This window comes from Entelurus aequoreus, linkage group LG04 (assembly GCF_033978785.1).
Source record: "Entelurus aequoreus isolate RoL-2023_Sb linkage group LG04, RoL_Eaeq_v1.1, whole genome shotgun sequence".
Lineage (NCBI taxonomy): Eukaryota > Metazoa > Chordata > Actinopteri > Syngnathiformes > Syngnathidae > Entelurus > Entelurus aequoreus.
Window position 1 is genome coordinate 63,960,562 of NC_084734.1, and position 12,297 is coordinate 63,972,858.

Genomic DNA, 12,297 nt, shown 5'->3' on the forward strand with positions numbered 1-12,297 from the left:
TATGTGTCATACTTGATCATTTCGCGATATTGCCATATTTTTGCTGGAAGGATTTAGTATAGAACAACGACGATAAAGTTCGCAACTTTTGGTCTCTGATTAAAAAAATGCCTTTCCTATACCGGAAGTAGCGTGACGTCACAGGAGGAAGGGCTGCTCACATTTTCCTATTGTTTTCAATGCAGCGAGAGAGATTCGGACAGAGAAAGCGACGATTACCCCATTACTTTGAGCGAGGATGAAAGATTCGTGGATGAGGAACGTGAAAGTGAAGGACTAGCGTGCAGTGCAGGACGTATCTTTTTTCGCTCTGACCGTAACTTAGCTACAAGGGTTCATTGGATTCCACACTCTCTCCTTTTTCTATTGTGGATCACGGATTTGTATTTTAAACCACCTTGGATACTATATCCTCTTGAAAATGAGAGTCGAGAACGCGAAATGGACATTCACAGTGACTTTTATCTCCACGACAATACATCGGTGAAGCTCTTTAGCTACGGAGCTAACGTGATAGCATCGTGCTTAAATGTAGATAGAAACAAAATAAATAAACCCCTGACTGGAAGGATAGACAGAAAATCAACAATACTATTAAACCATGAACATGTAAATACACGGTTAATGCGTTCCAGCTTGGCGAAGCTTAACAATGCTCTTGCTAACGACGCCATTGAAGCTAACTCAGCAACGGGACCTCACAGAGCTATGCTAAAAACATTAGCGCTCCACCTATGCCAGCCAGCCCTCACCTGCTTATCAACACCCGTGCTCACCTGCGTTCCAGCGATCGACGGAGCGACGAAAGACTTCACCCGATCATAGATGCAGTCGGCGGCCCGGAGACGGAGGAAGTCAAGGTGAGGTCGCCGGTTAGCGCGTCTGCTATCCATCTCAAAGTCCTCCTGGTTGTGTTGCTGTAGTCTGCCGCTAATACACCGATCCCACCTACAACTTTCTTCTTTGCAGTCTTCATTGTTCATTAAACAAATTGCAAAAGATTCACCAACACAGATGTCCAGAATACTGTGGAATTTTGAGATGAAAACAGAGCTTTTTGTATTGAATTAAATGGTGTCCGAATACTTCCGATTCAACGATTGACGTCACGCGCATATGTCATCATACATAGACGTTTTCAACCGGAAGTTTAACGGGAAATTTAAAATTGCACTTTATAAGTTAACCCGGCCGTATTGGCATGTGTTGCAATGTTAAGATTTCATCATTGATATATAAACTATCTGACTGTGTGGTCGGTAGTAGTGGGTTTCAGTAGGCCTTTAAAAGTAAAATATTTTAAAATAAGAGTCTCCGCATAAACATGCTGAATATGGAGAATTCTTAAGAGGTTAAGCCAAAACTAGTATGAACGTATGGTAAACACAGTGGGTGCAACAAATATCGTTCTGTCCGCCCTGCACCGCACAATCCACCCTTATGGACTACAGTCCTTTGCGTGCGTGTGTTTTTGTGTACATGTGTTTGTGTGCATGTCCACAGTCACCAAAAGTCAGGCTCCCTATGACGTAATGTCCATTGTGAAGTTCAAACACAACATTTTGAAGCAGCCGAGTCTTCAGTGAGAAACAGCGTCTCACTGCCTATAGACGCTAACGTTTTGGTGCATTCAAAAATGTTGTCCCCAATGCGGACTTGCAGGCAGGCACAGAATGTCTTTGTGACTGAATTATTGATCCAGACTGGGAGAACTAACTTACCTACGAAGGTAATTGAAAGAAACATTTTTATATCGAAATATTTTTGAGTCATACTTTGTTTTTGTGTATATTCAACTACTCAGATATAATATCTACTAAATAAACCTCTGCTGACACTTTATTGTTAAAATCACTTTTGAGTTTGTGGATAAAAGCCCCTGAAATTATCATTCATCTTGTTTTTTGTGTTGGTACTTATTTTATTGTAATTTTATTAAATATAAGATACAGTTTCCAAACCACTTGCTTCTTACAAGTAGGAGCAATTATGTGTACAAGTAATCTAGGAATAAAAGGCAATTTACCATTAGGGAGTGTTGTTTAGTAATTGTTAACTTAAAAGAAAACTCATATGTATTCAGTATATCACTGATATTTACTGCATGGTGCAGTTTTTGATGACAAACAAAATAACAAAAGAAATTTGAGAGGAAAAAAGCTCTTTTCTTTAAACCCAAAAAAGGTACCAAAATAGAACCAAAAACTGTGGACCAAAAACATACGTACAGACCGTACCATAGGTTACCTGTACCGTTGCACCCCTAGTAAACACTGAAATTGATGGGAACAATGCCAAAACTAAACATTACACATGATACTAATCTCAATGTATTATACTGAACAAAAATAAGACAAAAAACATTTGTTTTTGCTCCCATTTTTCATGAAGTGAACTCAAAGATCTAAGACTTACTATATACACAAAAGGCCTATTCCTCTCAAATATTGTTCACAAATCTGTCTAAATCTGTGTGACCGAGCCAAAATAATCCATACCACCTCACAGGTGTGGCACTACAGGATGCTGTTTAAACAGCATGATTGTTGCACAGGTGTGTCTTACGCTGCCCACAATAAAAAGCTACTCTGAAATGTGCAGTTTTGCTTTATTGGGTGTCGGGGGTGGGGGGGTGGTGGGGGGGCAGAGGCAGAAAAGCATTCAGTATCTGGTGTAACCACCATTTGCCTCACACAGTGCAACACATTTCCTTCGCATAGAGTTGATCGGGTTGTTGATTGTGGCCTGTGGAATGTTGGTCCACTCCTTTTCAATGGCTGTGCCAAGTTGCTGGATATAAATTTTCCTGAGGGAACTCTCCTGAAAGAATCAATAAAGTACTATCTATCTATCTATCTATCTATCTATTGGCAGGAAATAGAACACACTGTCATATACCCCGATTCACAGCATTCCAAACATGCTCAATGGGTGACATGTCCGGTGATTATGCTGGCCATGCAAGAACTGGGATGTTTTGACCTTCCAGGAATTGTGTACAGATTCTTGCAATATGGGGCTGTGCATTGTCATGCTGCAACATGAGGTGATGGAATGGCACAACAATGGGCCTCAGGATCTCGTGACAGTTACTCTGTGCGTTCAAAATGCCATAAATAAAATGCACTTGCATCTGTTGTCCATAACATACGCCTGCCCATACCATGACCTCACCCCCACCATGGGCCACTCGATTCACAACATTGACATGAACAAACCGCTCTCCCACATGACGCCACACACGCTGTTTGCCATCTGCTCTGAACAGTAAAAACTGGGATTCATCCGTGAAGAGAACACTTCTCCAACGTGCCAGACACCATCGAATGTGAGCATTTGTCCACTTAAGTCGGTTAAAAACAACAAACTGCAGTCAGGTCGAGACCCCGATGAGGACAACGAGCATGCAGATGAGCTTCCCTTAGACGGTTTCTTACAGTTTGTGCAGAAATTATTTGGTTATGCAAACCAATTGTTGCAGCAGCTGTCCAACGATCATGGAGGTGCATCTGCAGGATGTGGAGGTCCTGGGCTTGTGTGGTTACACGTAGTCTGCGGTTGTGAGGCCGGTTGGATGCACTGCCAAATTCTCTGAAACACCTTCGGAAACGGCTTATGGTGGAGAAATGAACATTTAATTCACGAGCAACAACTCTGGTGGACTTTCCTGCAGTCAGCATGCAAACTGCACGCTCCCTTAAAACTTGCGACATCTGTGGCATTGTGCTGTGTGATAAAACTGCACATTTCAGAGTGGCCTTTTATTGTGGGCAGCCTAAGGCACACACCTGTGCAATAATCATGCTGTTTAATCAGCATCTTGATATTCCACACCTGTAAAGTGGGATGGATTATCTTGGCAAAGAAGAAGTGCTCACTAATACAGGTTTAGACAGATTTGTGAACAATATTTGAGAGCAATTGTAAAAGTTTTAGATCTTTGAGTTCAACTCATGAAAAATGGGAGCAAAAACAAAAGTGTTGTGTTCATATTTTTTTCAGTGTATTTAAAATGTGATACTGTATCATTAATTCTGATAATTCTGATATGGATAAAATGGATGGATGGAAAATGGGGGAAAAAAATGTCCCGTTTGGTCCAAAAATTGACTGACATGTCGTAAATGTTATTCTTATTTTGTGTATTTCCTAAAAAAATAAAATAATTCAGACTGTTTAAACTGTTACTGTTGCATTTGTTTGCATCATACGTTCCTAAAATGAAACCCCGCACACCTGGGATGTCCAAAGTGAGGCCGAGGGAGCATATTTGGCCCGCAGCTTGTTTTTTAGTGTTTGTTTTGGTGTATTCAAAAATAAAATTTTGTTATTAATTTTTAAATATACTATTAGATATTGCATTCATCTGTTTTGTCACCTCCAAGACAAAGTTAAGATACTGTGGTAGGTCTGGAACCCCTGGTTATGAATTTGTTTAAAAAATCTATTGCTAAAAAAGTATATGCTTTGTCATTATCTGCAGTACTTACACAATATGTATTTTGGACAAATATTTATAATTCTGCCTGTTCAACAGTAGAACCTATATAAACTAAAAACAAAACAAAGAAAACTATAAATAAAATGTGTTTGCGAGGCATTATGTGCTTACTTGTTTATGGTTTAGCACTTATCCCTTCGCTTTTTTTTAGCTTCTAACCATGTCATAACTTGTTAATTAATCCATGTTCACAGCTGTCAAGTTATATTTACCACAATAGCTTAAGAACTACTTATACTTTGCAACAGTAAAGAGCAAAAGCTATGATGAACATACAATCAAGCATACATGTTCCTAAGACTGCATAATACAGTATATGTACATTATATCAAGTATAATAATGCATTTTCCATTCTTGCTGGAAAATCGCTTTTGCAATGAAGTGGACATTGTTGACTTTTCATGTGAACTAATATCACAAAAAGTCAAGTGGCAGAATCCCAAACATACATGATGCTTACTTTAGTAGAAAACACAATAAACACACTAATATTTTGCTGATTGTCAATGCCACCTGAGTTAAAGACAGGTTACAGCAGATACTAATGTGGAATTTCTTTTTTCAGAGGAAGTGCAAAAAATATCCAGAATAATTGACCTTGAAATGAATGGGTTATGGGTTATACTTGCATAGCGCTTTTCTACCTTCAAGGTACTCAAAGCGCTTTGACACTATTTCCACATTCACCCATTCACACACACATTCACACACTGATGGCGGGAGCTGCCATGCAAGGCGCTAACCAGCACCCATCAGGAGCAAGGGTGAAGTGTCTTGCCCAAGGACACAACAGACGTGACTAGGATGGTAGAAGGTGGGGTTTGAACCCCAGTAACCAGCAACCTTCCGATTGCTGACACGGCCACTCTACCAACTTCGCCACGCCGTTCCCAAAGAGAAATACTTTGTCACAGATGGTTATATCAAGCCTAATGGACACTGTAGCAAATAGGAGTAAATAAGGTACAACGTGTTATCATGACCAAATATTTGGGACTTAATTCTGTGCTTCAACAAATTTGATATTTTTTTTAATTGCTTGTATTTTCCATATGAGTTGGGAAATTGTGTTAGATGTAAATATAAACGGAATACAATGATTTGCAAATCCTTTTCAACCCATATTCAATTGAATGCACTACAAAGACAAGATATTTGATGTTTAAACTCATATACTTTATTTTTTTTTTGCAAATAATAATTAACTTAGAATTTCATGGCTGCAACACGTGCCAAAGTAGTTGGGAAAGGGCATGTTCACCACTGTGTTACATGGCCTTTCCTTTTAACAACACTCAGTAAACGTTTGGGAACTGAGGAGAAAAAAAATTTAAGCTTCTCAGGTGGAATTATTTCCCATTCTTGCTTGATGTACAGCTTAAGTTGTTCAACAGTCCGGGGGTCTCCGTTGTGGTATTTTAGGCTTCATAATGCGCCACACATTTTCAATGGGAGACAGGTCTGCACTACAGGCAGGCCAGTCTAGTACCCCCACTCTTTTACTATGAAGCCACGTTGATGTAACACGTGGCTTGGCAATGCTAATCAGTAGCATGTACAGTGTATGGCGATGCCAATGTAAATTACGTACCATCAATTTAGTGCATTTTGGAAAAGTGGAGCCTTACTTTACTTTGAGGGTTTTTTGTCAGGCACACATGGTTTGTTGGCATGGAAAATTGTAATATTACGTAGAGGAAGTTTGGATAAGTGTGCTCTGAGTGCCGCTTAAGTGTACACATCAATGTTTAGTCTGCAACTAGATATGAAGTCACAAGCAACAAAGATATTGAATATGGCATCTTTCGATTTTGCGTGTCTCAGTACCCAGTAGTATTGGCGGAATTTATTTAGTTCCTTTAAAAGCACCGAATTTGGTACCTATCCCTATACGATATATACAAGTATGATTAGGTATGTGGCAAGTAAATGTGTAGGTTAAGAGGAGGCCATAATGAGACGCTGGTCATTTAGTCATTTTATATTTGTCTTCAGTTTTCTGTACATTTTTTAAAAAAGACACATATCTTAAGTTAATTGTCACAATAGTGTACGGTGGCCTGCGGCGTGAAACCCAAGATGCAGAAATGGTAGGCAAAGTGCAGGTAAAACTTACTTTAATGATGGACGATGGAGCACCAACGCGGATAAGGCAGCTTACTCGGCAAAAAGGCAGAAAACATACACAAACAGCACGAACGAATAAACGACAATAAACCAGCGCCGTTCAGCTGACAATGCTGAATTGACAATCAGGGACAGGTGTGTCTCCTGATTGTCAATCAGGAACATGTAAGGGAAGCAGAGGTGAAGTGGCAGGAAAAGGGAAGCGCACAGGAAGTGGAAACAAGGAAATGTAAAATAAACACTATGCACAGGAAAATGCAAATGAACAGCATGATGTCATGCGATCAATCAATCAAACCTCAGATTAGGATTTAAAGACATCAATTATGGAATTGCAATGCTTCCTGACATGCACCTGGGGATAGGTTGATTGGCAACACTAAATTGGCCCTAGTGTGTGAATGTGAGTGTGAATGTTGTCTGTCTATCTGTGTTGGCCCTGTGATGAGGTGGTGACTTGTCCAGGGTGTACCCCGCCTTCCGCCCGAATGCAGCTGAGATAGGCTCCAGCACCCCCCGCAACCCGGAAGGGACAAGCGGTAGAAAATGGATGGATGGATGTCCTGGCTGCCTTGTACAATATGGCTGATACTAATGCATAACAATAAAATAACAAGTTGTACATTTGGTAAGCCAGCTGCATTTCGCCTTTACGGTGAGAGGCTCGCTTCACAATTACAAACAGTAATCCTTTAAACTGCTACATTTTCTGCAAGGCGAGCTCTGCATGAAGGTGGCATCTGAAATTAAGGATTCTAAGCCATGTGTTCAGTTGGAAATGCTTTATACAGAATCCTGAAAGATAAGTCATTGTTCAGTTATTGTTCAAGGCTGTGTGGGGGTGACTTGTTAAAGCTGCATCACCGACCCTGGGGTGACGACTCGCACATGCAAGTATCTGGAAGATAAGGATCCAAGGAAATGTTTTTTGTGAGATTCACTAGGCGCTCCATTAGGGACACCTTCACATTCAAAGGAGTTCTAATACAAGAGTTTGAACAGATATTCTGCTTTTTGAAAGAATATGTAAGGCATTTTTTCTATGTGACTCTATTAAATATTGTGGTTGTCGTCGGCAACACTTCACCACTGCAAATGAATGCCGAAATATTAAACATATTGCCGTACAAGCAATTAATACGTAGACTTAGACTGAGACTTAGACTTCCTTATTATTGTCATTCAAATTTGAACTTTGCAGTACAGATGAGAACGAAATGTTGTAGCATTAGCTCGTTGTAGTGCAGGATAAAAGAGCAATAAGGTGCAGATATAAATAAATAGATTACTGTACAGACAAATATATTGCACTTTTGCATATACATTCACGTTTATGGATGTATGTTATATTGTCTTTATATTCAAGCGAGTTAATCTGTTTTGGGGGGAAATTGAGGGGGTTATTATGATGCGTTCAAGAGTCTTACGGCCTGAGGGAAGAAGCTGTTACAGAACCTGTAGGTTCTGCTATGGAGGCTGCGGAACCTCTTTCTAGAGTCCAGCAGTGAAAACAGTCCTTGATGGGGTTGGGAGGAGTCTCTGCGGATTTCCTGAGCCCTGGTCAGGCAGCTGCTTTTTGCGATCTCCTAGATAGGAGGAAGAGGAGTCCTGATGATCTTTTCCGCCATTTTGTAAAAGGGATTTTAGAATTCAGCTCCTCTGTCTGCATATGAGCTCTTGTATGTGTTGTGCTCATTGAGTAGTATTAACGCTTGTCAATAAAACATCTGTGAGTGTATTGGTGTAAAGGTACAGTATTACTCCTGCCATGGACATGTGTCCTTTCCTTGCATGCACATAACTAGTTTTCGTTTTGTACAGTATTAATGATTTATGGGAGTGTGTCGTAACCACAAACCGTTGTAACACGAGGACCACCTGTCTAAGATTTAGTAGGGCTGTGTGTGTGAGTGTAGCTATCGTTGTGTCACGCTGGTTGTACATGATTGAGCACTGTGTTCATGTTTCCAATACTCTTAATATCTAGACAGGCTGAAGCCGCATTTTGTAGGTTTAGTGAGTAATTGCAGCCTTTATTTTTCTTGAAGCCCTCACGGGATATATTCTCGCACAGAAACTCTTCATGAACCCTGCAAATCTCCCAGAGTCACAAATCTGACAAGGTTTGTTATTCATGTCTGCAGCTCTGCGTCAATCTGTCAGAACCTCAAAACCATTGGCGTCGTTAATCACCTGATTCCTTGAGAGACTAAAAAAGGAGCTAAATGCGAATTGATCTTAATCAACAGCAGAAGATGAATGCATTGCAAAACCAATTAGGTTTTTTTGTCATTGTAATAATATAGTTGTGTATACAATTGATTGACAAGAGGATAGGTGGAGTAAGAAGACATGCATCACTTTTAACGCTTGCTAGTGTCCATTATTCTACTTAAATAGCAGTTACATGTAATCAGCATAATTATAATGGTATTTTTTGGTGGACAAAAAGTATTTATTAATGAAACCTAAGTTAAAATATAAGTATTGGGGGTTCTAATTAATTGATCATTCTTAGATAGACATATTTTATAATCTATGACATTTTTTAATCAGGCTTTTTACTTATCATGTTAAACTCATCTTATGTTTTACATTTTTTATTATACTTGTTTTTTTTTCTATTTTATTTATTGCTAATATTAATACTCTTATTCTCTCAATGTTTTTATTAACTTATTAATGTATTATTTACATTATTTATCTATTATTTATTTAGACTAGTGTGTGTGGGACAATCATTGGTACTTTAACTTTTTAATTTAATACTTCTACATATATTTTATCATATGTTCCCTACTATTTTTTAGATGGCGTTAATCTTAGTTATCCTCCAGTGTGGACACCTCAAAGGTGGCGTTTTTCCTCAGTCCTCAGTGTTATTGTTATTGTCAATAGTGATGTGTGTGTGCGTGCACGTGCGTGCGTTTGTATGTGTGTGTTTTCTTCTCTTCTTTTTGTGTGTGTAAAGCACTTTGTGTTTGCCACTTGCCTGTGTAGAGAAATGCTAAATAAAAAAAGTGGATGACTTTCTGAAGTCCATTTTTTTTTAGAATGATAGGACAGAAAGGACTGCTTATTATCCAAAGCATACCACATCATGTTCCCTTCTATAGTTATAGCATAGACATGTATGTGCTGTACTGCTGACGGAAGTAACAGTGAATTGTTAGACGTACGAAGCAATACTCTGCTCACAGTTAGACAAAAGCTATGAAGCAAGGAGTTCGCTGATGAATTATGACCATATACAGGTGTATGCTTATACCGTATATGCGTGCAATGGATGCGGCTCAAGACTTTTCGAAGGCAACTTACTGGAATTTTCTTCTTCAAATCAGTAGCCTGAACTCTGCCTCATGAAACAGGCTTTACACAAAAGTGAAAGCAGCAAGACCTACTAACAAGCTGTAATTGAAGGCCCAGGCATTTGGTGATCTCAATAGTAATGCAAATGATTACAGGCATCAAACATGAGGGTTAAACAATTATGCCAAATGTAAAAATGTTTTTTGTAAAAAAAAATGTGTTAACAGTGATACCTACTCTATTCATTTAATTACGTTAAAATATTTGACTGATAATTATCGCATCATGTCAAGTCAAACGGAACTAAAAAACGAGGCTGATGTGAAGGCTCTGCAAAAAGTGTTTATTAAATTCCACTCAAAAAGACACGAAACTGCAATGCAACAAAAATAAGCCCGGGTGAAAAACAAAAACAAAGTAGAAATTAATCTTTCACGGGCTAAGCGGCAAGCTGGGCAAGGTGATGTTCCGGTGAACATAGAAGTCGTGGACAACATGGCTAACAAACTCACTGGCAGAAAAGCTCTAAACACGGAAAAAAGACGAAGTAGCAAGGACGGCAGCAAGAGGTAATTACACGAAACAAACAATAACAAGGCTGGAATCATAACTTGCTGATTTATTAATGTAATTTCATGTAGTTTATGTTATTGTCAACGTCAAATCATTTGCTATTAATACACAGCAAGAAAAAAACAAGCTTGTCTGCCTTTCGGAGGACTTTTAGCAGTAAACTGAGCTTTGCTCAAGTAGGACTGCTTGCATCAGAGTCTTATATTCAAAGAGTTAAACTTTAAATGCAAGTCTATATAATCCGATATTTTTTTTTCTATATCAATATCGAATCCGCACAACCCTAGATTTTACAACTAACGTATTTTTCGGACTATAAGTCGCTCCGGAGTATAAGTCGCACCGGCCGAAAATGCATAATAAAGAAGGAAAAAAACATATATAAGTCGAATTTTTTGGGGAAATTTATTTGATAAAACCCAACACCAAGAATAGACATTTGAAAGGCAATTTAAAATAAATAAAGAATAGTGAACAACAGGCTGAATAAGTGTACGTTATATGAGGCATAAATAACCAACTGAGAACGTGCCTGGTATGTTAACGTAACATATTATGGTAAGAGTCATTCAAATAACTATAACATATAGAACATGCTATACGTTTACCAAACAATCGGTCACTCCTAATCGCTAAATCCCATGAAATCTCATACTGTACGTCTAGTCTCTTACGTGAATGAGCTAAATAATATTATTTGATATTTTACGGTAATGTGTTAATAATTTCACACATAAGTCGCTCCTGAGTATAAGTCGCACCCTATGAAAAAAACTGCGACTTATAGTCTGAAAAATATGGTATGCTCTTTTTTCCACCCCAAATAAAGAGACATGGCTAATATGGTCCATTTTAATTGTGTAAGATGAAAATGTGCTATATTTTAGTTCTACTATTCTTACTGTACTATGTTTAAACTTAAGTTACTATTCTAAATATCTGCAGCCTGTCTTACTTCAAGTAATTGTGGAGAAATTGCAGAGAGATATTATGTAATGGCAAGTAGTATTTTTCTGCTTTATTTGAATAGTCTTTTAATTTGGAGTTTTTAATAAACATACAAAAGGTTAAATATGAATATAATTGTGCCCTGCATTAAAATAGGCATAGTTCAGACATAGTTGCTTGTTAGTAATCAATTTGTAAACTGTGATTAGTCTGATTAATTATTTCAATCATTCAACAGTAGTTTTAACTATGACACAATCAATTTGTTTCATTATTCACCTTCATCAGTCTCTGGTCAAATGACCAGCCACACACACACACACACACACACACACACACACACACACACACACACACACACACACACACACACACACACACACACACACACACAGACAGACAAACACACGGACACACACAAATACTGGCAACAGATTACCATACTGAATATTTTAACATAAGTGCCTGTGTGTGTTGTTAGGTATCCGGCAAGCCTAAAGCCCGAGCGACAGCCTTAAGGTAAGACACACGCCCTTTTTTTACGATGTTGTTCTTTTTTTAATGTTACTTCCCTCTTTAAGGGTTGTTTCAAGGTTATTATGAAAATATTATTAAGCAGTCTGGAACCATAGTGGCTGTAATTATCCAAAACATCTGCAGCGGTGTGTGCTCACAATGATAGCCTCAGTCGCTGTTCTGCATCAACACTTCAACACAACATTTCTCACCAGGCAGCAGGTGTCACTGTGTGTTGGTTCATGCATAAACCACTGCACATCTGTCTACATGGAGCCCATTAACTTCTGCTTATGGCACTATTTGGATTTTTGTCTACTTG

General features: G+C 38.6%; 1 protein-coding gene across 1 annotated transcript in view; it reads left to right on the forward strand.

Annotated features, from left to right (window-relative positions):
• The window catches only part of LOC133649218 (AF4/FMR2 family member 2-like), a 277,314-nt gene that overhangs the window by 161,877 nt on the left and 103,140 nt on the right, over nucleotides 1–12,297 (forward strand). Inside the window, exon 10 of the mRNA XM_062046050.1 lies at nucleotides 11,941–11,978. Within this exon, the coding sequence (XP_061902034.1) occupies nucleotides 11,941–11,978 (38 nt within the window). The remainder of the gene's footprint in view (nucleotides 1–11,940; nucleotides 11,979–12,297) is intronic.